The following is a 25304-nucleotide window of genomic DNA, read 5'->3' on the forward strand; positions in this document are numbered from 1 at the left end:
TATATATATATACACATATATATATATACATATATATATATTTATCTGTGTTAAAAACTCGAATAAGAAACAACAAATTATAAACAACTAACTGAACAGATTTTCTTTTATAAACCTGCACATACAGTACAGACCAAAAGTTTGGACACACCTTCTCATTCAAAGAGTTTTCTTTATTTTCATGACTATGAATATTGTAGCTTCACACTGAAGGCATCAAAACTATGAATTAACACATGTGGAATTATATACTGAACAAAAAAGTGTGAAACAACTGAAAATATGTCTTATATTCTAGGTTCTTCAAAGTAGCCATCTTTTGCTTTGATTACTGCTCCGCACACTCTTGGTATTCTGTTGATGAGCTTCAAGAGGTAGTCACCTGAAATGGTTTTCACTTCACAGGTGTGCCCTGTCAGGTTTAATAAGTGGGATTTCAAGCCTTATAAATGGGGTTGGGACCATCAGTTGTGTTGTGCAGGAGGTGGTTACAGTACACAGCTGATAGTCCTACTGAATAGACTGTTAGAATTTCTATTATGGCAAGAAAAAAGCAGCTAAGTAAAGAAAAACAAGTGACCATCATTACTTTAAGAAATGAAGGTCAGTCAGTCCAAACAATTAGGAAAACTTTGAAAGTGTCACCAAGTGCAGTCGCAAAAACCATCAAGCGCTACAAAGAAACTGGCTCACATGAGGACCGCCCCAGGAAAGGAAGACCAAGAGTCACCTCTGCTGCGGACGATAAGTTCATCCGAGTCACCAGCCTCAGAAATCGCAGGTTAACAGCAGCTCAGATTAGAGAACAGGTCAATGCCACACAGAGTTCTAGCAGCAGACACATCTCTAGAACAACTGTTAAGAGGAGACTGTGTGAATCAGGCCTTCATGGTAAAATAGCTGCTAGGAAACCACTGCTGAGGACAGGCAACAAGCAGAAGAGACTTGTTTGGGCTAAAGAACACAAGTAATGGACATTAGACCAGTGGAAATCTGTGCTTTGGTCTGATGAGTCCAAGTTTGAGATCTTTGGTTCCAACCACCGTGTCTTTGTGCGGTGCAGAAGAGGTGAACGGATGGACTCTACATGCCTGGTTCCCACCGTGAAGCATAGAGGAGGAGGTGTGATGGTGTGGGGGTGCTTTGATGGTGACACAGTTGGGGACTTATTCAAAATTGAAGGCATACTGAACCAGCATGACTACCACAGCATCTTGCAGCGGCATGCTATTCCATCCGGTTTGCGTTTAGTTGGACCCTCATTTATTTTTTAACAGGACAATGACTCTAAACACACCTCTAGGCTGTGTAAGGGCTATTTGACCAAGAAGGAGAGTGATGGGGTGCTGGACCAGATGACCTGGCCTCCACAGTCACTGGACCTGAACCCAATCGAGTTGGTTTGGGGTGAGCTGGACCGCAGAGTGAAAGCAAAAGGGCCAACAAGTGCTAAGCATCTCTGGGAACTCCTTCAAGACTGTTGGAAAACCATTTCAGGTGACGACCTCTTGAAGCTCATCAACAGAATGCCAAGAGTGTGGCTACTTTGAAGAACCTAGAATATAAGACATATTTTCAGTTGTTTCACACTTTTTTGTTCAATATATAATTCCACATGTGTTAATTCATAGTTTTGATGCCTTCAGTGTGAAGCTACAATATTCATAGTCATGAAAACAAAGAAAACTCTTTGAATGAGAAGGTGTGTCCAAACTTTTGGTCTGTACGTGTATATATTTATGTGTGTGTGTGTGTGTGTGTGTGTGTGTATGTATGTATGTGTATATATATATATATATAAATATAGCTGGGCCTCTAAGAAATTCCAGTCCTTTACTAATTAATTATTTTGAAAATGTGGGTGTTGTGCTCTTTTTGTTTCTTGTTGTCTTAAACAGATGATTAGAGCAACATGAAATTGGTTCCATTATTGTTGTGGTTTTTAGAAAAGAAGGTGATAATGGTCATGAACAACGTAGGCCTCCATCTCCAGCTATGGAGTCCAGCTGAAACTGCCTTTTAAATTCTCCTTTCTTTGGAAAGTATTTTAGAGTAGATCCATTCTTTTTCCAAAAAGAAAACATTTATTTGGATGAAGAGAGGAGGTCCAAACACAGAATAAAACATCTGCTTTGCTAAATATGAGTTGATGTGGTGGGAGGGGAACACACAGCTGTTATTCATTTTAAATGACATTGGAGAAAAATGTATATCTTGTGACATGGTGCACTTCAACATTTTATGCGTGAAAAAAAGATAAAGTGAACTATAACCTCTTCAGTTGTGAATCAATTTAGTGTAATTCTTATTAGTTGGTTTTATTGTAGAGATAACTACCGGACTAACCTGGTGGATTTTGCCGTTTTTGTAAATTTTCAGTAATAAAGGCGAAACCACTCTATAATTATTATTATAGAGCTTATTATTATTTTACTACAACTGTTTTAGTCCCACAACAACTAAACTTTCTATTTATTCTGGCAGTAGAATTAAAGTATTTTGTTATTATTTTTAGCTCTTTAAGAGAAATCAGAGTGGGCTAAAACCAGTAAAAGCAGGTCAGAATAAAAAATCTCATTTGTACGCATTACACTGCCAGGCTTGAATGGGGAACACACACCTCCTTCTCAGGATGGAAACGTAGATTCAGAAGCTGGGAGTGTGGTGCCAGGAGTCTCTCAACAAATGACACAGGAAGTCTGGTGTTCACCTGATCCACAATCTGAAAAACATTCAGAACTTCAGTCAGATTTTACAGAGAGGCTTTAACAGATTAGAACCGAACAACACTAATGGAAGGATTCTGAACACTGTTTACAGTTCACAAACTATTAATCCTCTACTGAAAATGTACGACCTCTTGGAAACAAGCCATGGAGTATTTACACATATGGAGTAACGCAAGGGATAGTGCCAAAACCAAAAGATTGAATAAACTTCACATGTGGTTTAAGGTCAGAGGTACTTTGTTCACTGAGTTGTTAGTTTAAGTTCGAGGACTGCTAAGTGACTAGGAGGCATTTCCACCAATATTGTCCCAGTACTTAACTGGTTTAAACGTACTAAGTTCCAGTTCTTTGTGTCTCAACTGAGACAAACCCTGGCTTAAGCTCCGGAAACCAAAGCTATATGACCCCCAGTTTGCTGCTGGACCAGAGGAAAGAACTGCTTTTATCAGGAGCTAGAGGTGAGCTCATGGGGAACAGCAGCCAATCAAAGTCTTCTGTTTAAAACTCCAGAGTTTAATTTTGGATCAGTCAAAAAACAACAACAAAACAAAACAGTAAAAACCTAGAACTTCAATAGTAACAAAATGTCAGATTAGTATCAGAATAACAGAAAGTGCCAGTCTCTAGTCTCCCTGTAGTTTATTTTGGAACCAGAGTTCAAGTAGGTCAATGTTCTTCGTATCTCTGCCCTCACAGTTGATTTTCCCCTGAATCCATAAATGTTACTTCTGACCAAACCGTTTAACACTGTAGGTCTTTTAATATCTCCAAGGGCATCAATAAACATTGAAAGAGAAGTTCAATCAAAATGAAAAGAAATGATGATAAGAACTCTATAAATGACAATACCAGAGTGAGAAGACTGAGCACAGCAAGGCTGTAATCAGAGCCACAGGCCAGGCAGCAATCCAGCTGGTCCAGGCCGTAAGCAAGGACGGCCTCCATGAGCTGACCTATGGGCTCCACGCTGGCCAGCAACACCCCCACACACTCATTCCCTGCTGTGAGAACGGCCTCTGAGAATTGGACCTGCTTCGCTGCTGTCACACAGGCCAGAACCCGGTTTAAAACCTTCAAAGACACACAACAGACGAGGCTAATTACATTCAAACATCTTTCTCAAATAGGATCACTTTAGCAACAGGACAAGCTGAATGACAACTGAAAACTAGGTTGGGTTTAATCACAAATTAACTAGAAGCTAAAAAATGACTTTCAATAAGTCACATATGAATAAGTAAATATAAATGCACACCACACTAATCAGATTTATTTGTAGAAAGGTTTGAAACCCATGTATCATTTTCCTCCCAATTCACCATTGTGCACCATTTTGTATGGTTCTGTTAAATGAAATCCCAACAAAAGCCACTGAAGTGTGTGGCTGTAAGAATACAAAATGTGAAACAATTCCACAAGTCTCAATACTTTTAAAATAGACCCCTAAAGATTTTCCAATTTTTACACATCGAGTCCAGTTATGTCAATTACTCTTCCTCCAATGGGACAAAAAGCCTGACTATTAATATGTCTACTTCATAATATCGAGACGTTTCAGCCATGAAGCAGGATCTCCTGATGAAGTATTCTTACATCAGTGACATAGACTTCGGTGATGGGCGGTCCTCTCACAGGACTAAATCGCTCTCCGATGCTTCGGACCACTGTGCTGAAAACCCTCAGCAGCGCCGTCAGCTTGGGCAGGGACACTGAAGGAGGAGGGATGTCTTCATCCAGCACCTCACCGGACGTCACATGATTCAGGTCCTACACAGATTAGGTACACTTAATAACAAGATAAATCATTCATCAGGTCATAGCATTATTCTTAAGAGCCCAATTTTAACGGTTTTTAAATAGTTTCAGAAACGGCAGAGAAAGGCCTTTGATGCCTTCCATTTTTAAATTAAAAAAGACCTCGCTGCACTGGTGTTGTTCATTCAGACAAATCTATTCAATGCTCAAAGTAAAATCTAAATACAAACCATATTAGAGAACTAAATGAGATCACCTCAGCGTATGCCTCCATGTCTTCCAAAAACTGCCCCAGGAGGGTGGTGGAGAAGGTCAGATCTGCCACCCAGAACTGCTCTAGACTCTGTAACCAAGCTACATACAGAAGAAGAGACTGATGAAATATTTAGTTGGTCATGTTCTCATTCTTTGCTGGCAGAACATCATTACCATGAACAGTAGCTTATGACACCAAACACACTCAGTGGTTACTATGGATTCATTAATATTAGAGAAGTGTGGAGGCAGTTACAGCTTGGCAGTAGGTCTGCACCACATTAGAAAAAATTGCAATGCCTGTTGTGCCAGTGGGCGGGGGTGGTGTTGCGCGGGGCTCCTGCCTTGCCGTTGCGGCGCGCTGTGTGGTGGGGGAGCGGGTTGCGGCGGGGGTTCTTAGAGCGGGGCTGTGTGCGGAGCTCGCGCTGTGTGGGTGTGGCTTCATTGGCTTCGGAGTTCACCTGTGGGGGTGTGACCCTGTGGGGGTGGGGATTCGTGGCGTTTGGGTTCGGGGGGATGTGTTCAATATCTGTGTCCTTGTTGGGGGTGGCCCTGTGGGGAGGTTCTTGTTGGGGTTCACTGGGGGTGGGAAACTCATGGGGTTGGGATCGGAGCTCGTTGGGGGGTCGGGACTGCTCCGTCCTGGGGCGGCTCCGGTTGGTGGGTTGCTTTGGGCCATGTGGACCCCTCTTTTGTACACTGCCCCCTCTCCGGAGGTGGATGGGGGTTGTTGGGGACTGGGTTCGTTAGCCGGGCCGGGGTCACCCGGGTCTAGGCAGTACCGGCGCTGTCTGCCTGCCTCTGCCCCAGGAGGGAAGGGGACCACCTCCTGGGTCCGGGGGCTGGTTGCCCCTAGGGGGTACCGGCACCTGGACCTGGGAGTATAGAGTATGCATGGGGAGTGTGAGTGAGTGTATGACGTCCATTGTTGTTTATCCTTACGTTGGGTGTGAGTGATTTTATGTGTATGTATGAGGGTGGGAGTGGGTGATTGTGACTGTGTGTGCCAGTTTTTTTATTTGCGACAGGTTGGGTCTTGGACTCCTCCCTTTCCTGGATCAGCTTCCTCCCCGCCACACCGCCTGCCGGTGGTTGGAGTCTCTGCCCACTGATGTACTTGTGGTTCTCTGTGTCCGGGGCCGGGTGCTTTGGTGTGTGCTGGCTCACTCCCGGTGGCTGCTTGCCGGGGCCTGGCCCCCCTGGGCTGTCGGGCCTCTGCTTGTGGGGTGGTGTGTCCTGGGGTCTTGGGCCTCTGGCTGGATCTGCCCGGGCGTGGACGGCTGCCGGTGGGGCCTGTGGGCTCGTCGCTTGGGCTCCCTGGGGCTTCTGCACTGTCGCTGCTGGGTGGTTCCCTGGGACTCTCCACTGCTCTTCTCTGGGGGGGTTGCGGTAGTCCCGGCAGTGGTTCTCCTGGGGTTCCTGTGCTTTGGGGGGCCTTTAGATGTCTGTGACTCAGATCTCCTCAGTGTCCGTCCAGGGACCATGGGGCAGGCCTGTGGGTCCTCACACTCGCTATTGCATATTTTTGTGGAGAAACCTTGTATACAAAAGCGCGTCCACACCCATACTCACAGGTGTTAAACTTCAGGTGTTGACAGATAAACAGATGTTCTATATTGGGCTGCACCTCTCACTAAGTACATTTTACATTCAGAATTACCGTGTACTATTTTGTTTAAAAAAAAAAAAAAAAACAGCTGCAGGTGTATAAGCAAGCAGGGTGTAATCTTGTATTCTCTTCATCCTTCTATCTTTCCTCCTTTTCCCCCCATCTCTCTCTTTTTTGAGCTCCTTTTTTCCTTTTCATTTCAGTCTCCGTATCCGTAACAATTGAAATATTCCCAAAGAAGTTTATAATAAAGTTTCTTTTATAAATATCAAGCAGAGCTTTAAAGCATTAGCTGTGATGCTCTGCTTGTGAAAGTAAATCTGTTGGGCAATTTCTTGGCACTCAGACAACAATTCTGAGCGATACTCTGCTGGACAGGACACGGTAAAAAAATTTAAAAAAAAATTGCAATGACAGTACCAGTTGTGATAAATGCCTTTTTCTTATTTTTCCTCCGTTTCCCATCCATGCTTCCATCACTCTGTGGACCTAAACATTTTGGGCAACATCATAAGTGTCCAGGGTGAGCATCTGCTGCCGTGAGACTCTGTATAACTAACTGAATATTTCACTACAAGTTCATAACATTTGGACTATATTGCCAACAATAAAGACACACTGCTATGTGCTACCATATCCACTGCTAACAGTCTTCTGTATGGATGCCGTTACTGAAGGAAGACAACTCAAAGTCAGTTAGCTTAAGCAGCAGTAAGGTTTTACAGTTGACTGGATAATGAAGCAGTTTTAAAGCACAGGGATGTTGGACGCTTTTAAAATAAAAAGCATACGTCTTTTATTTCAAGTGTCTCTCATCTTCCACTTCACAATATTTCATAGGTTCTCTATGGGGTTCAGGTCAGACCAGTTTGCTGGTCAATCAAACACAGTAACACCATGGTCATTGAACCACATTTTGGTACCTCTGGCAGTGTGGGTCGGTACCAAGTCCGGTTGGAAAATAAAATCAGAAGGAAGCATGAAGTGCTCTAAAATGTCCAGGTAGATGGCCGTGTTGACTGTGGACTTCAGAAAACCCAGTGGACCAGAACCAGCATTACATGGCACCCCTAATCATCACTGACTGTGGAAACTTCACTCTGGACTAGAAGAGATGTGGATTCTGTTCCTCTCCACTCTTCCTCCAGACTCTGGGACTTTGATTTCCAAATAAAATACAAACTTTACTTTCCTCTGAAAAGAGAACTTTGGACACTGAGCAGCGGTCCAGTTCTGTTTCTCCTCAGCCCAGATAAGACGCTTGTAGCCCATGTGCAGTATTGGTCTATGTGCAGCAGCTCTTGATGTGCTGACTGCAGCCTCACAAGGCTGCGGTTATCCCTGCTGCTGGTGTAGCAAACTCTCTGAGACACTTAATTTGAGGTTTTTATTCTCTGTAAGCCATAATCAAAGCTACAATTACAGGCTTGAAATTTTTCACTGTGTGATGGATCTACATAAAAGACGCTTTTCACATTCTAAAATAAGTGACAGTAAAATGTTCAACCTTTTCACCATATTTTAATTGTTTGAGGTGTACTTGTATTCAGCCTAGCGATACAGTAAAAGCTCTTGGCCTCAAACATTTGATCACAAAGTAAGAAGTCAAAGGTTCTCCTTTATTCACTGTCTCAACACAGTGGAAGTCTATCAAAGAAACACTTTACTGTTAAATTACCGTATGGAATATGCCATTCCATGTTGTCAATAAGAAATAAACTGACCTGAAACCTGCTGCGTTAGTGCCTGCCTCTGGGTGTGGTCAATATGCCAGCCCACTAAGATGTCCACTGTGTCCTGTGGAAAAACATGGAGAAATATCAGCAAAGTGAGCTGTAATCAACAAAGATGTTATTCTATGCTCAGCAGGGTTTTTACACGTTTCAGGTCAAAATTCCATATTTTTCCAAACAATTCATAATGAACTGAGAGACGGAATGACAGGTATAGAAAAACTGCTGGTTGAACGTATTACCTACTACTTACTGAATGAATGGACTGACTGAGGATTAATGGACAAACATGTTAGATGGACAGATCGATGGTAAGTGGAAGGACAAGTGGATTGACAACTTTTATGAAAGGATGAGTCCTTTCGGCTGCTCCCTTATGCACGGGTCACAACAGTAAGTCAAAACAACTTGTAAACAGACTTAGCAAAGATTTTACATCAGATGCCCTTCCTGACACAACCGGCATTCGAACCCTGGTCCCCTCCCACCACCACGGGACTGAAATGTTTATGCAATGAAGTCTGTAAATTCAAACAGTTTTGCAGAATAAATTTCTTTTTGCACACTTAACCTGCAATCACTTTAATTGAATGTCATACCTCTGCATAGGAACCTGGGGTCATACTTTATGTGTATGCCAATAACCTAACTGTGCTGAAATGCTCACCCTGAAGTTGGTGCTGAAGACATGAGGATAGCAACGGGCCACCTGGAGAATACACTTCACACTCTGACAGAGCAGCTCTGGTGTGTCCACATTCTCAAGGATGGACTGCAGGTTGCTCATCACCAGCTGAAATACAAAAGATACTGAGTCCAGCTTTACCAAACCCAGATCCTAAAAGCAGCTCCTACAGGTTCTGTCTATCAGGACCTTACAGTTTGAGTGCTGAGTTTTACAACAATTTTGGTACATAAAACATATGCAATTACCTGCATGATATGAGAGAAAGCTTTTCTCTCTCCAGCAGCCTCCAAAGCACGCTGCGCCGCCACCAGGTACAGTAGTTTCACTTCATCACGACTGCTAGAATTAAACTTCAGGAAAAGCCACTTGAAGATGCGCTCCGCCTCATAGCTGAGCACCGTGCAAAGGAGACCTACACAGGCTGCTGCTTCCTGACGCAACTCCCACAGCAGCTTACTGCTACAGATGGAAGCAATGCAGAGGAAGGAGCACAGGTCAGGCATTATATGGGAACAGCATGGTGGTCAATATAAAAAAAAAAAAACAGTTTTCATGACACCTGCAGTCAAGGAGACATTAATCACCATGGACCAGAGCCACGGATGAAACCAACTCCAGACACAGCTTCACAGAAAAGCTTGTGGTCATGATGATTAGAGAAGTGATTTCCTCAGGTTTGGACAGATTTGGACTGGGCCATTGGAGAACTACTGATCAATTAATCTAATTTTCAGAACCATTCTAGAGTTAATCATAATGTTTAAGTTTTATTTGTTTTAATGGTTTTACATTGTTTTCTATGTATTTGCCATTTCTACACCTTTGTTTTTAACTGCTTTGTTTTACAGTTGGCTGCATGAAAAGTGCCCCAGAGTTTATATTTGAGGCAGCTTTTACTTAGATCATGAAGCTCTATCAATGTTAATTTGAGATAGTCTACCTAACTCAACATTACCCTTCATGGAGAGCATGTATTCTGAGGACATAATGCCATAATGTGGACACTCCTAAAAAGGTTGAAGATTGCTTTAAGGATAAACGATGATGTTGACCTTGTTTCTAAATTCTCCAAATCTGAATCTAAGATGCACTGTTGCCACATGAGATGGGTACAGATCTCATGGAGTCCGTGTTACTATAAGTCGGGGGTATACTCAATGTTTTTCAGCTGGTTGTTTTATCATGTCCGATTAGTGTCCAAATCTGCAAACTACAGCAGATTCCTTACTCAGCCTCTTTCAGGTGTTAAGGAAGGATTACAATCACACTTAAACACAAGTGTTAGTCTAGACTTTCTTCACACAAGATTACCGTGTCGTAAACATACAGCTCTTACCTCTCATTTAAAATATCATTCAAGGTGCTGAGGGTGGTGTCCAACTGTTTGACCATGGTCTGAAAGAAGACAGAGTAACAGTGACTCATCACATCTGATGTGAAATAAACGACACGGGCAAAAACTGCACGACATTTCTTGAACATAACTACTTTAGGCCATCCCAGCAGAAACTGACTGGACAGCAACAATGGCCCAAAGCATTTTCATTCAGGTGCTGCTGTTATGTTGTTATATATGATGTGTGATGATAGCAAGGAAGATGATGAGAACATGACACGACTGACCACTTTGTTCTCGCCATGGCTGATAAACTCTCTCAGCTGTTTTAAGGTGGCCAGCCTACGGTCGCGATCGTCCTCCCTGGAGACTCGACGCAGGAGGTTGGCCAGTCGAGACTCCTCCGAGTGAGCCATCCCTCTGTCTGCAACATCACACCCAAACACGCACTTTAAAAGGTTTTCTGGACGTCGTAATCTAAACAGAAGGAGCTAATAAAAGTACGAGATCATTCCTCGCATGTTTATCCTTGCCTCCAAAGTTTAGGATCAGTTTAGATGAAGCCTTATACAATACTTTTATATCAGCTTTGCTCTTTTTCATAATTTGATTATGTTGACTTCAGTCATATTCAATAAATTAGAATATTATTGAAAAGTTAGTTTATTACAGTAACTCCATCACCAAGTAAAACACATACAGATTAATTCCACACACACTGCTGTTTTCAAGCCTTTATTTCTGTTAATTATGATGATTATCTGATTGCAGCTAATAAAAACATGACATTTAGATTACAATATTACATCAGACCAATAAAAATACATTTTTAATACAGACACGTGCCTAATGAAGAATATGTATAATACCAGCTTAGTGGTTGTTATTTTCAAATGGTGCTTTTATTCTGACAAACGAGCCTCGTCTGAACCCATATTTTAATTTATTGAATATGACTGTATACAGATTGTTTTTTCTCATGTCTTTATGTTTTTGCAGATAGCATAAAAACTGTTGTTAGAGGTGGAGCAGGGGCCCCACATACAGAGGCTATTTTGTCCTCTTACTGCTTTCCCAACCCCGACACCTTTGTTGCAAGTCCTTCCCCCTTCTGTTAGCCTATTTCCTGTCTGATTGTTGAGAATAAAGGCCACTGGTGCCACAGTTTTAAAAAATATTTTTCAATGTACTAATAATTAGTGTACATGTAGAAAAACAGGCTGTAATTACCCTCATTTAAGTAAGAAATATTGTACAGTCAGAGTAAAGAAGCTTGGGCTGCAAGTTTTAGGGAAAATATTTGTACTTTGACACTTTTGCAGAAAATTGTGGTAACAATACGAGTTTACGATTAACCCTAATTTTTGGGACACCTTTCTTTCTTTACCATGACACAACGTCCCGCCCACACTCCAGGAGCCTTGTAATCACAGTCCCTAAGGAAATATACCTGGTGTAGGTGTTAAGGGAAGTGTGAGTTCAGTCAACTATCCAAATACGTTACAGATATGCAGAATGCATCACGCTTTATATATTACATCCGACCAAATATCGCATCTAATCAGTGCTTTGCAACTGTGATATTTCACGCACTGGTATTGTGAAAATGACTGTGATTCGATATACTGCGCAGGTCTAATAGTAGCCACTGAATTCTTGTTTCAAGAGTACATTTACTCTTGGCTTACCCTGTGATTTCCTCATTTCCTTTGAAGCTAAAGCATGATTTCCATGCTGAAATGTAGTCAGATCCGTTGTCATGTCATTGGGTCTCAACTCTTCCCCCAGCGACTTCCAACCAAATGCTGTATCACAGACACCTGGCTCAGCTTCATATCCAGCTGGGGAGCAAAAACGTGACACATATTGAACATGAATAAATGTATTGCCTTCTTTTGCATTTTTTATGTTTTGCTGCCATACATTATAGAATTTGAGTAGTTTATGTGAAGTCCGCATCATCTTTTGTAACCAGCCAAACACTTTCACAATACTAAGATAAATTATGTTATACATATGTATTAATATCAAGAAGTGTGGATTTTTTGGCAGGTTTCATAAGGCAAAACTAGTCCTGCTGCCTAATGGTGAATAGTCCCCACTGAAACAGTATAAACCACTATTCTAATCCACCTAGCTGACAAATGTAAACTGATGCTAAGCAATAAGGCACAAGGGGTCTTTTTACTTTCGCCGTTTCACAGCACTGGTTCCCACCATTTATATGACAAAAATACTCCTAATTGCAAAGGTTCCAATAGACTAAAACATTTCCTTATTAAATAACTCGAAACTAATTATTAGTTAGGAAAATGAAAGTCATCTCCACAACATGATGCCTTCATCATCATGCTTCCGAGTGATGTTGACCATTAATGATACATACAAACCATATGAAGACATGCGCAAGGACTTCTACTTAGCTTTAAATATAGGTGAATTACATAAAGTCGAAAAAGCAAACGAATTACAAGCTGTGATGCAGCATAATGTCAGGGGAATCCAGTACTCCAATACTCATTTTGATAGAGACCTAAAGTTTTGGGTCTTTTCCTTCAAGTTTTCAACTCATTATCTCTCATCTATCTCAATTATTTAATGTACCGTATTTTCCGCACTATAAGGCGCACTTAAAAACCTTTAATTTTTTTCAAAAAATGACAGTGCTCCTTGTAATCCGGAGCGCCTTATATATGGATCAATTGGTTAATTGGTTGATCCATACTGGTTGTACACGGCGCTCTGTCAAAATGTTTCAGTACGACTGGTAAACTACAAAGCCGCACCGCTTGCAGCATTACGGCTACCGTAGTCAGGGGCGTCGCCGAAGTAATAGCGGTAAACACCTGTACTGTGCTTACTCCTAGTCCAACACCACTTGTGTGTGTATAACGTTTGAATGTACTGTTGCAGGAATTGCCTGAACTATATGTGATTAGAAGCTCAGTGTGTGGGGTGTATGTTTCGTGTGTGTGTATGGAAGATGTTGACATTACTCCTCCGGACAGAGGTGGCGCTGTGTGCTGCCGTAGCTGAGAATCAAGAGTGAAGGAGTGACGTCGGTATTATTGTGTGTGTGGGGTGGGTAGAGACGGCGACCGGAGCAGCGGTGTATGAGTCTGTAAGCCCTGTGTTTTTACGTGCTGCAAAGTCATTAAAAAGAACCCCGAATCTCGTCAACAACTCAGTGTTTTGATGCTGTTTCTTCATGCTCAACTCAGCAACGTATGAGTGAGGGAGTTAACCCCGAGGAAACTAGTAACTTCGGCCCCTGTGTCATCAGACTACGGTCAGGGGACAGAAACAGGAAAGGTTAACAGTACTAACGTTTGATTTAGTGCATCAAACTGTTTCTTTTACGTGTTTACTGAATCAGGGAAAAGTTCCCTTTCACGTTTTAACTAACGTTTGATTTCAACTTCAACTTCATAGACTCCAATGCATTCCTAACGTGCGGTTGGTTCTATTCAATAGACTTCTATGTAGAGGAGACCTTACCATGAGAGTGAATGGAGTTATCAGAACGCTGGTTTGTAGTGTATTAATAAAGTTTGACTGACTGACTTATCTGACTGTTTTGTTGACATTCTCTTTAGCACAGCTCCATCTAGTGGATGCATAACGCAACCCCAGTCAAATGTTTGACTGCAGTAGCTTCTATTCTATGCGCCTTATAATCCAGTGCGCCTTATAGTGCGGAAAATACGGTAAACAGAAACACTTGGTGAAGCAATAAGCACCCCCCATGAAGCATGGGTCCATGTGGGGAAAACATTCAGTGGTAGAACACTATGAAGTTACATGACATAAAAAAAAATCAAGGCAAGATATTTTTTCCTCAAGGATGATTTTTTCAGTCGAATCATTGGGAAGAATTGTTGCAGCCAATGAAAGATTAAAGGAGGGTGGCCTGGTGAAACACTCATTTATGCTACTCAGGGAGCAGGATTCTGAAAGAGACCTAAAAGTTCACTTTCACAACATCTGTTATGGGTCTCATAATGGGAAAATCAAGACTCTTGAAGAGTGATGCAGATGCTCCACCCAAGCCTCCTCCCAGGGCACGTCACTGACCACTGCCTGGTCTAACAGACACCAAACTGAACCCTAAACGGGCCAGTGGTTGAGCTAAGACGTCAAGGTTCTAAAAGCAAGCACAAGTACAGGTCCTTCTCAAAATATTAGCATATTGTGAAAAAGTTCATTATTTTCCATGTCATGATGAAAATGTAACATTCATATATTTTAGATTAATTGCACACTAACTGAAATATTTCAGGTCTTTTATTGTCTTAATACGGATGATTTTGGCATACAGCTCATGAAAACCCAAAATTCCTATCTCACAAAATTAGCATATCATTAAAAGGGTCTCTAAACGAGCTATGAACCTAATCATCTGAATCAACGAGTTAACTCTAAACACCTGCAAAAGATTCCTGAGGCCTTTAAAACTCCCAGCCTGGTTCATCACTCAAAACCCCAATCATGGGTAAGACTGCCGACCTGACTGCTGTCCAGAAGGCCACTATTGACACCCTCAAGCAAGAGGGTAAGACACAGAAAGACATTTCTGAATGAATAGGCTGTTCCCAGAGTGCTGTATCAAGGCACCTCAGTGGGAAGTCTGTGGGAAGGAAAAAGTGTGGCAGAAAACGCTGCACAACGAGAAGAGGTGACCGGATCCTGAGGAAGATTATGGAGAAGGGCCGATTCCAGACCTTGGGGGACCTGCGGAAGCAGTGGACTGAGTCTGGAGTAGAAACATCCAGAGCCACCGTGCACAGGCGTGTGCAGGAAATGGGCTACAGGTGCCGCATTCCCCAGACCTGGGCTACAGAGAAGCAGCACTGGACTGTTGCTCAGTGGTCCAAAGTACTTTTTTCGGATGAAAGCAAATTCTGCATGTCATTCGGAAATCAAGGTGCCAGAGTCTGGAGGAAGACTGGGGAGAAGGAAATGCCAAAATGCCAGAAGTCCAGTGTCAAGTACCCACAGTCAGTGATGGTCTGGGGTGCCGTGTCAGCTGCTGGTGTTGGTCCACTGTGTTTTATCAAGGGCAGGGTCAATGCAGCTAGCTATCAGGAGATTTTGGAGCACTTCATGCTTCCATCTGCTGAAAAGCTTTATGGAGATGAAGATTTCATTTTTCAGCATGACCTGGCACCTGCTCACAGTGCCAAAACCACTGGTAAATGGTTTACTGACCATGGTATCACTGTGCTCAATTGGCCTGCCAACTCTCCTGACCTGAACCCCATAGAGAATCTGTGGGATATTGTGAAGAGAACGTTGAGAGACTCAAGACCCAACACTCTGGATGAGCTAAAGGCTGCTATCGAAGCATCCTGGGCCTCCATAAGACCTCAGCAGTGCCACAGGCTGATTGCCTCCATGCCACGCCGCATTGAAGCAGTCATTTCTGCAAAAGGATTCCCGACCAAGTATTGAGTGCATAACTGTACATGATTATTTGAAGGTTGACGTTTTTTGTATTAAAAACACTTTTCTTTTATTGGTCGGATGAAATATGCTAATTTTGTGAGATAGGAATTTTGGGTTTTCATGAGCTGTATGCCAAAATCATCCGTATTAAGACAATAAAAGACCTGAAATATTTCAGTTAGTGTGCAATGAATCTAAAATATACGAATGTTAAATTTTCATCATGACATTATGGAAAATAATGAACTTTATCACAATATGCTAATATTTTGAGAAGGACCTGTATATAAAATGACATTCTTTTTTTAAGAGGGTGCTGACAGACGCCTTACCCTCCTCCTGATGTGCATCTGTAGCAGCGTAGGCATCACTGTGCACTGCCAACTGTTCAGGGCACCAGGAGGGCAAAATGTCATACAGTGGCCCAGAACCAGGTTCTCTGGAATTCACTTCGTCCTGAACGGATGACACACCGTCACCTCTGAAGCATTCATGGAAAAAGCACATAAAAAAATGTTACTGCACTGTTATTAATAACACTAATATTTAGATTATCTTTCTGTCCCCATTCCCATTGAGTTAGTAAAGTGAAAATCAGGTATCACCAAACAATTAATCAGATTGTATATTTCTTGTAGATGGAACACAGCAGCAATGCCTAAACTTTTGTAAATGACTACATCAGCACTGAAAGTAAAACACAGTCTAAATCTGTAAACGTTAAGATCACATTTTAAAATCATCCATTGGCTGTTTGGAAGGAAAACCCCATGGAGTGGAGAGAAAGGTGTGATCATAAATAGAAGACGATATTCTAGAGATCTGCTGCAGGGTCAGACTTAATGATACCATTAGCGCAAGCTATTACAACTTGCACTATATGATATGACTTGTGATAAATAAATAAAAACTGTTAATGTTTTTTTTACAGTTTGAGCAAGATTTTGTTTTGCTTCTGACCAACACCTGCTGTTTGGCATTGAAAAAGTTTGTTTCTTAATGATTTGACCACCTTACCAATTTGTTATCTTATAAAACTTTTAGTGCTGCGTTAAACAACGGGGGTTACCATATCTAATACAGGTCATAAGCACTGACGAGCAACCAAAGGGAAGAGACTGTGGTATTGTCTACAAGACATTCTATGCATTGTAGTTCTATGCTCTTGTTCAAATGCAGCAGTTTCAATTTCCTCCTTTTTCAGCGGGTTCATAAATTAAGTCATGTAGAAGGGAAGAACTGGTACTAGTTTTGATAAATAGCATAGTAGTTGTAAAGTAGTACCATAGTTAGGATTACTTTTAAAATAAAAGTATCATTAAAGCCATCTTCAGATGCCTGCTATAAAAACTGAGTTATTTAGTTGTTCTTTGTCTCAGACGGGTTGCTGCAGACACAAGCAGAAGGCAGTTAAAGCCTTCTGCTTGTGTATTCACCAAGTGGTGAATAAAGGAAACTACAAAAACAGTTCTCTTCTTCAGAAGCTATTAGCTGCCTAGCAGCTAATTTTATTGCAAACTAAGCAATTCTCAGGTGCTAGTCATTCACAATTTATCCACTTTTGGTCAGTTTTTACCCAGTTTTTGGGGCATCATGGAATGATACCAACACTTCCAATCCACCAGTGGAACACTGGTACCTGCGTTGACAACTGGTCAGTCAAAGTCCTTTTCTATAGTTTACCTGGGCTGCTAGGGGTAATATTGCTAAACATGGACATTGTTTCTTTACCATTATACAATGTCCACTCCACACTCCAGGAGGCTTAGTCTCAGTCACTAAACACAAACACAGGGTGTTCCTATCAACATTTCAACCAGGAGTCACAGAAGAACCCAGAAACATCTAAAGCTCTGCAAGCCTAATTGCCTCAGTTGAGGTCCGAGTTCATGATTGATGATCTTCAATGCCCCTTTTCCACTAGTTCGTTTTAGTCGGCGTGGATCCCCTCCACTCAGTTTCGCTCTACTCGGCACAGTACCAGTTGTTTCCACTGACCTACTGATGGCTGGAGCTATGGTGGCTGAAGCCCTGCCTCCACCCCTCAGTGTAGTGCGGTGTGCTGCTCTTACATGTGTGCTGGCTAATGGTGCGTTCACACCGAACGCGGATTCTGCGAAACGTTCGAGTCATTTGTGTGCTTTTTCTCGCTTGACATTCCTCGTGAACTCCGCGTTGCCATTTGGCAACAAGCGGCAACTCTTCGCCGCGTTATCAAATAGGAGGAGCTTCCATCTGTTGCTTGCTGAACATGGCGGACATGGATTACTGTGTTTTACCTGTGGAGAGCCGAAAAACGCCGCCGACGTCCCTGGGTTTACCAGATTCTTCAGGGACGGGAACAGTTCAGAAATTACAACCACCTACTCCAGGAGCTGCGTCTGGATGACAATCGATTTCAGCGGTATTTCCATCTATCCAGGACCCAGTTCGAAGATATGCTGTCCCGTGTTGGGAGATGAATCGGCCTCCGGGACACCAGCTACCGGCGCTGTATCCTCGCTGCTGAACGCCTGTCCATCTGTCTTCGGTGAGTAAATAAATCTCAGCTCAATAAAAAAAAAAAAGCCGATTTTTAATGTCCACATCTCCTAAATATAAGATATTTATGCCTAAATATAACCAGGCCAGGTCCTTTCTGTACTTGTCTCGGTAAAAGTAATTAATTGAGTCATACAACTCTGGCTTGCCGCACACCGCCGCTATGATCTGGTCCTACATCTGACCCACAACTGTCCAGTAACACCTGAAATTTTTTATCTTCCACCTCAGCCCTAGAATCTTCTGCTTCTACATGTTTGCCTTCAACCATATCAGAAGATGCTGATGCTTCCTTTGCTTCCCCCTTCCGCCTGTGTGTCTCAAGAAGTCAAGTGAAGATGCAACTGGAGAGACTGAATAGGAATAAGGCTGCAGGTCCAGATCATGTCAGCCCTAGAGTCCTGAAGGCCTGTGCAGAGCAGCTCTGTGGGATTCTGCAGCACCTCTTCAACCTTAGCCTGGCCCAGAAGAAGGTTCCGGTGTTGTGGAAGACCTCCTGTCTTGTTCCGGTACCAAAGAAAACTCACCCATCAGTCCTCAATGACTATAGACCTGTTGCCCTGACATCTCACATCATGAAGGTCCTAGAGAGACTCCTGTTGGCCCACCTGAGTAAGCAAACAGTAAACCATCAGGACCCCCTTCAGTTTGCTTATCACTGTGGAGTTGGAGTTGAAGATGCCATCAACAAACCCACTGTCATCTGGACAAAGCCAGCAGCACTGTGAGGATCATGTTCTTTGATTTCTCCAGAACATTTAATACAATCCAACCTGATTTGATTTGTCAGAAACTCCAGAAGACTCAGGTGGAGGCCTCAACAATCTCCTGGATCAAAGACTACCTGACAAACAGACCACAGTTTGTGAGACTGAAGGGTTGTGAGTCTAACCAGGTAGTCAGCAGCACAGGAGCACCACAGGGGACTGTACTCTCACCATTCCTTTTCACTCTGTACACCTCAGACTTCCAGTACAAGACAGACTCCTGTCATCTGCAGAAATACTCGGATGATTCTGCAGTCGTGGGGTGGATCAGAGATGGACAAGAAGCTGAGTACAGGAAGGTGGTGGACCGCTTTGTGGCATGGTGTGGAAACAATCATCTCATTTTGAACGTGACTAAAACAAAGGAGATGATTGTAGATTTGAAGAGAAACAGGAATAAGTCAAAAACTATTTCTATCATGGGAGAAGAAGTGGAGGTGGTGGAGGAGTATAAATACCTCGGTGTTCACCTGGACAACAGACTAGAGTGGAGATGCAACTGTGAAGCCATCTACAAGAAGGGACAGAGCAGACTGTACTTCTCGAGGAAGCTTAGGTCCTTTGGTGTTTGCAGCAAGATGCTGCATATCTTCTATAAGTCTGTTGTGGAAAGTGTGATCTCTTCTACCATCATCTGCTGGGGAAGCAGCATCAGAACCAGGGACTTAAAAAAACTCAACAAGCTGATAAAAAAGGCTGGTTCTGTTCTGGGGACTCCTCTGGAGATCATTGTGGAAAGAAGGATTCTTCATAAAATGAAGAACATTATGGAGAACCCTGAACATCCTCTTCATGAGACTGTCCTACAACAACAGAGTGTCTTCAGTCAGAGGCTTCTTCAGATCTGCTGTAAGACGGAGCGCTACAGGAGATCCTTCCTGCCCACAGCCATCAGCATCTACAACGGCTCTTTGAGGAAACCTTCATAATATGAGCTACAACATTTAATTTCCCTTTGGGATTAATAAAGTATTTTTTAATTGAATTGAATTCACTGACAACCGCTTCTTCTCCGCTGCGGTCTTTCACCCTACGTCACAGCCACATCCAGTCCCTGATTGGTTGACGCGACGCGAATTTAGGAAAAAGTTCATATTTTTCAACTCATTCATTGCTCTCGCTCCGCTCCTGCTTCGCTCGGCGCGCCTTCCGCACCCAGTGCTTCGTCTCCTTCCACTGCGCCGCTCCTGAATGCGCCTCTACATAGGGATAACATGTAAATCGGCCGCTCCTATCGCAGAATCCGCATTCGGTGTGAACGCACCATAACGCGACTCTGCAGCATACGTGGACCTCGGGGGCAGTGCCACTGGATTGGCAGACAGGGGTGGTGGTCCCCCTTCATAAGAAAGGTGACCGGAGGGTGTGTTCCAACTACAGGGAGATCACACTCCTTAGCCTCCCTGGTAATGCCTATGCCAGGGTATTGGAGAGGAGAGTCCAGCAGATAGTCGAACCATGGCTTCCAGGAGGAGCAGTGAGGTTTTGGTCCCGGCAATGGAACACTGGACAAGCTCTACACCTTCTACAGGGTACTTGAGGGTTCATGGGAGTTTGCCCAACCGGTCGACATGCGTTTTGTTGACCTGGAGAAGGCATTCGACTGTGTCCATCGTGGTGCCCTGTGGGGGGTGCTCCAGGAGTATAGAATCGGGGCCCATTATTAGGGGCCATCTGGTCTCTGTACAAGCGGAGCAGGAGTTTGGTCCGCACTAAGTCGGACCTGTTCCGGGTGCATGTTGGACTCCGGCAGGGCTGCCCTTTGTCACCGGCGCAGCCAAGGGCCGGAGGGGGTCTGGTTTGGGGACCAGTGGATTCAGTCTCTTCTTTTTGCAGAAGACGTGGTCCTGCTGGCCCCCTCTAGACAAGACCTACAGCATGTCCTGGGGCGGTTCGCAGCCAAGTGTGAAGCAGCTGGGATGAAGATCAATCAGCTCCTCCAAGTCCAAGGCCATGGTTCTTGACTGGAAAAAGGTGGCTTGTCCTCTTCAGGTTGGAGGGAAGTTCCTGCCTCAAGTGGAGGAGTTCAAGTATCTCAGGGTCTTGTTCACGAGTGAGGGAAGAATGGAGCGGAAGATCGACAGACGGATCGGATGAACTTGGCTCATGACCGAAAAAACGAGATCCCAGATACAAGTGGCTGAAATGAGCTTCCTCCGTAGCGTGGCCGGGCACTCCCTTAGAGATAGGGTGAGGAGCTCAGCCATCCGGGAGGGGCTCGGAGTAGAGCCGCTGCTCCTCCACATCTAGAGGAGCCAGTTGAGGTGGCTCGGGCATCTATATCGGATGCCTCCTGGACGCCTTCCTCGGGAGGTGTTCCAGGCACCTCCCACCGAGAGAAGGCCCAGGACACGCTGGAGGGACTATGTCTCTCGGCTGGCCTGTGAACGCCTTGTGCTCCCCCAGGAGGAGCTGGAGGAGAAGTCTGGGGAGAAGGACGTCTGGGCGTCTCTGCTGAGTCTGCTGCCCCCGCGACCCGGTCCCGGATAAAGCGGAAGACGGCAAGTACGAGTGTTTTTATTTGGTCGATTGTGCGATGAATTACGACCTCCAGCTTTTCATGAACTTGTCTAAATACTTCTGTGTTTCTAGACTTGCGACCATCAAGGCATTTAATAATTTTGAGCTCTTTTAAAGTTTCTAATAGAAAAGTTGTGTTGCGCACGGACCAGTTTTGCTCCCCTGACATAGCTAGCTGTGTGTGTAGCTATTTTTCTAGCCATTCAAAGCAGAAATATGTCAGATTAACCTGGGGTGCACATGCGTTCTCAGATCAGTTTACCTCATTCAGAATAACTTGATCCTGTCAAGCATATACCAGCTTGTCGATCGGACTGTCAATCGGCATAAACCACCCCTCTCAGTCGGATAACAATTTTGTTCCGATCCTGCCAAATCCGATCAGAATATTCCGAATGACATGTTTACTCCGATTACTTATGTCCATGTAAACGTAGCTATTGCCACATAAAGGAGAAGCAAAGAGGAGAGACGCAGCTGTCTGGGTGGTGAAGCTCCAAAGTTTGCCTGAAGAAGTGACAATCTCGGCCTTTATGAGGAATTCTTTAATTCAGTCATGGCAATATTGAGGACAAGGACTTTAAAGCGCGAAACCGCGGTGACGTTAGTTTTAGGTTGGACATTGGACTTTCATGCTCCATGGATTCAGCAGAGACTTCCTCCCGTTTTATCAGATAAAGGCAGTCTGATTACGGGCAGCTGCTCGCTGCCTGCTACCTCCTCCTGCAGAGGCTGGTTCACTTAAGGGTTGCCAATAAAATTTCCGAATCAAACACGTTGTTTCATGGTGGTATTGTTTTGTGTGTTTTGGGGGAACAGCTGATTTTATGAGTGATCAGCTGGTTTAGGATGTTATTAAATACAGCGTCCCTACCTGCCTTTAGGTATGTTTTATTATTTGTAAATAATAAAACTATATTTCGATTTGACCTGCTTCAGCCATTGTGGTCCTTGGTGTTATTGTAGTCGCTCGGCAAAAACCTTCTCATTTCTCCTGGTACCATGGCCAATCAGTGAACAGCAGTCTGTTCAAGTCACATGTACAGGGGTTAGACAATGAAACTGAACCACCTGTCATTTTACTGTGGGAGGTTTCATGGCTAAATTGGACCAGCCTGGTAGCCAGTCTTCATTGATTGCAGATTGCACCAGTAAGAGCAGAGTGTGAAGGTTCAATTAGCAGGGTAAGAGCACAGTTTTGCTCAAAATATTGAAATGCACACAACATTATGGGTGACATACCAGAGTTCAAAAGAGGACAAATAGTTGGTGCACGTCTTGCTGGCGCATCTGTGACCAAGACAGCAAGTCTTTGTGATGTATCAAGAGCCACGATATCCAGGGTAATGTCAGCATACCACCAAGAAGGACGAACCACATCCAACAGGATTAACTGTGGACGCAAGAGGAAGCTGTCTGAAAGGGATGTTCGGGTGCTAACCCGGATTGTATCCAAAAAACATAAAACCACGGCTGCCCAAATCACGGCAGAATTAAATGGGCACCTCAACTCTCCTGTTTCCACCAGAACTGTCCGTCGGGAGCTCCACAGGGTCAATATACACGGCCGGGCTGCTATAGCCAAACCTTTGGTCACTCATGCCAATGCCAAATGTCGGTTTCAATGGCTCTGACCTCTGTGCAGGACTTGTATATGTCATTCCCAAGCCAAATTAACGCTGTATTGGCAGCAAAAGGAGGCCCTACACCATACTAAATTATTGTGGTCTAAAACCAGGTGTTTCAGTTTCATTGTCCAACCCCTGTAGTTCCTACTCAGCCCCAATTGTACCTGCTCAGGAGCAGGGACCAAAAAAACTATGCACTGGTACTTCTAGGAGAATATTCTGTAAACTGATTAGACAAAAGTGTAACTTTTGAAAGATGTGTGTCATGTTACATGTGACCCAAAACTAACACCGCATTTCAGAAACAGAACATCATACTAACAGTCAAACATGGTGGTGATATTGTTATGGTTTGGTGCTGCTTTGCTTCATCAAGACCTGGACAACTTGCTGTAATTGATGGAATCATGAATTTTCTAGCAGAAAATCGTGCAGAAGAATGTACAGCTATCAGTACCAGATATTAACACAAATTACACTTCGGTTGTGCGGCAAGCACAGTTGCAAGGTCAACTCTAGATGACTCAAAGAAAAACAAAACAAAATGAATTTTAGGAATGGCCTAGCCAAAGTCTGGACTTAAATCTAATTCAGCTATTCAAACTAGAAACTTAACTATGCCTTGTTTACAGGTGGAAAGATAAAGAGGTGAAAGGTCAGAAGACAAGATGGAGACTAGGAATAGGCGGGTTAAAGGTATCTAGGTAAAACAAGGTTTTAAAAGGCTCAACTTTAAAAGCAGAAATGTTTTCTGCGATATTGTTCCTATAGTTTATAATACTTTTAAAAGGGGAGATATGCAAAATCCACTTTTGTAAAAATATGTTTTGTTGTCTACTTAGCGTCTGTAGGAGCGCAGAAAAGTTTAATTTATGCCCCTTTTCCACTGGCTCGTTTTAGCCGGCGCGGCTCTGCACCACTCGGTTTCGCTCTACTTGGTACGGTAACTTGTGTTTCCACTGACACCCCAACGGCTGAAGCCCCGCCTCCAGCCATGAGTGTAGAGCGCTGTGCTGCTATTAATGTTACTGTGTTACATTGTCACATTAAAGTAGATATCTTTCTATTCTGTCCACGATTGAATGATTTAGGTGAGAAAAGGAAGGATTTAAAAGCATGATACGTCCCCTTAAATGAGATGGCCGACGAAGTGTCAAAGTGACCAGTGTTTTCTCCGGTCGAATGAACCATAGAGTAGGCACACTTGCCCTCCCCCACATGTTGCTGCGCACTGCTGGTCATCTGGCTGAAAGAAGGAGACTAGACTTCTCCACGCTTACAAGAAAATTAAAATAAAACTGTTATTGAAAAATTTCTGGTTGCGGAAACAGAATGTGAAAACAAAAGGCACACCAGCCAACTGGCACCAGCCGACTGCAGCCTGGGTGGCCAAACAGCTTGTCCGAGTAAACAACCAGCTAATATCAGCTTGTTAAACTTGTGCCACCGATATGGAAATTTGGACCAATATCTGATATTAATGTTAATGTATATACACACACACTTCCCTACCCTTTCGACATTGTGCGAAAAAACCCAAATAGAGCACAATGCTAACATTGCTTCTCTGCTTCAGTTATGCACCCCCCCATCATGCACCTCTCCTCTAGGCAAGTGACAACAAGATGGCAGTAAATATTGGTTATCATCATCATTCCAGTCTTATGGACGCACCAATACCATCAGGTTAAAAAATGACTAATATTGCCTAATGCTGATGTAAATGCTGGTATATCGTGCATCCCTGCTCTGCACATAAAGCAATTGAAAACTACAACTAAAATGAGGAGCCATTTATTCTGGACTTTTGCTTAAATCCACGTATAGATATCAAAAACATTACACGACGTAGATATTATAACTGTAAAAACTAATAAGTTGTAATATTCTTACAGAAGAATGAATAATTGTTCATTTTTGTTTTGAATAAAACCAGATGGATCCTCTCATATAGTTGTTTTACACTTATGTGTAAAAACACTTATTCGCAGTGACAGTTGAGAGACAATCGTGGCCCTGTTGTATTCACAGAGTGAAATTAAATTGCACAGAATGGAGATTACAGGTGCATCACAAAAAATCAAAATATCATTGGAAATTTATTTCTATAATTTTGTTTAATAAAAATGAAACTCCTATATATTATACAGAACACATATATAATTCAAACATATATTTTTGTTCATTTTAATTTCATGGCTTAAATCTAATAAAAATCTAAGATTATTACATAATTCCAATAAAAACATGTTTTAATATAGAAACATGGGACCTATTTAAAAGTAAATGTTCTTAATA

At 43.1% G+C, this 25304-nt stretch overlaps 1 protein-coding gene across 1 annotated transcript in view; it reads right to left on the minus strand.

The window, feature by feature from the left end:
• Nucleotides 1-25304, minus strand: part of LOC124864453 (serine/threonine-protein kinase SMG1-like) — an 82302-nt gene that overhangs the window by 55487 nt on the left and 1511 nt on the right. The window contains exons 2-12 of the mRNA XM_047359235.1: nucleotides 15883-16031; nucleotides 11794-11946; nucleotides 10393-10529; nucleotides 10106-10164; nucleotides 9015-9228; nucleotides 8749-8874; nucleotides 8073-8145; nucleotides 4741-4838; nucleotides 4323-4496; nucleotides 3579-3800; nucleotides 2621-2722 (exon numbers count right to left, since the gene is read on the minus strand). Of these exons, the coding sequence (XP_047215191.1) occupies nucleotides 2621-2722; nucleotides 3579-3800; nucleotides 4323-4496; nucleotides 4741-4838; nucleotides 8073-8145; nucleotides 8749-8874; nucleotides 9015-9228; nucleotides 10106-10164; nucleotides 10393-10529; nucleotides 11794-11946; nucleotides 15883-16031 (1507 nt within the window). The remainder of the gene's footprint in view (nucleotides 1-2620; nucleotides 2723-3578; nucleotides 3801-4322; nucleotides 4497-4740; nucleotides 4839-8072; nucleotides 8146-8748; nucleotides 8875-9014; nucleotides 9229-10105; nucleotides 10165-10392; nucleotides 10530-11793; nucleotides 11947-15882; nucleotides 16032-25304) is intronic.

This window comes from Girardinichthys multiradiatus, chromosome Y, assembly GCF_021462225.1.
Source record: "Girardinichthys multiradiatus isolate DD_20200921_A chromosome Y, DD_fGirMul_XY1, whole genome shotgun sequence".
NCBI lineage: Eukaryota > Metazoa > Chordata > Actinopteri > Cyprinodontiformes > Goodeidae > Girardinichthys > Girardinichthys multiradiatus.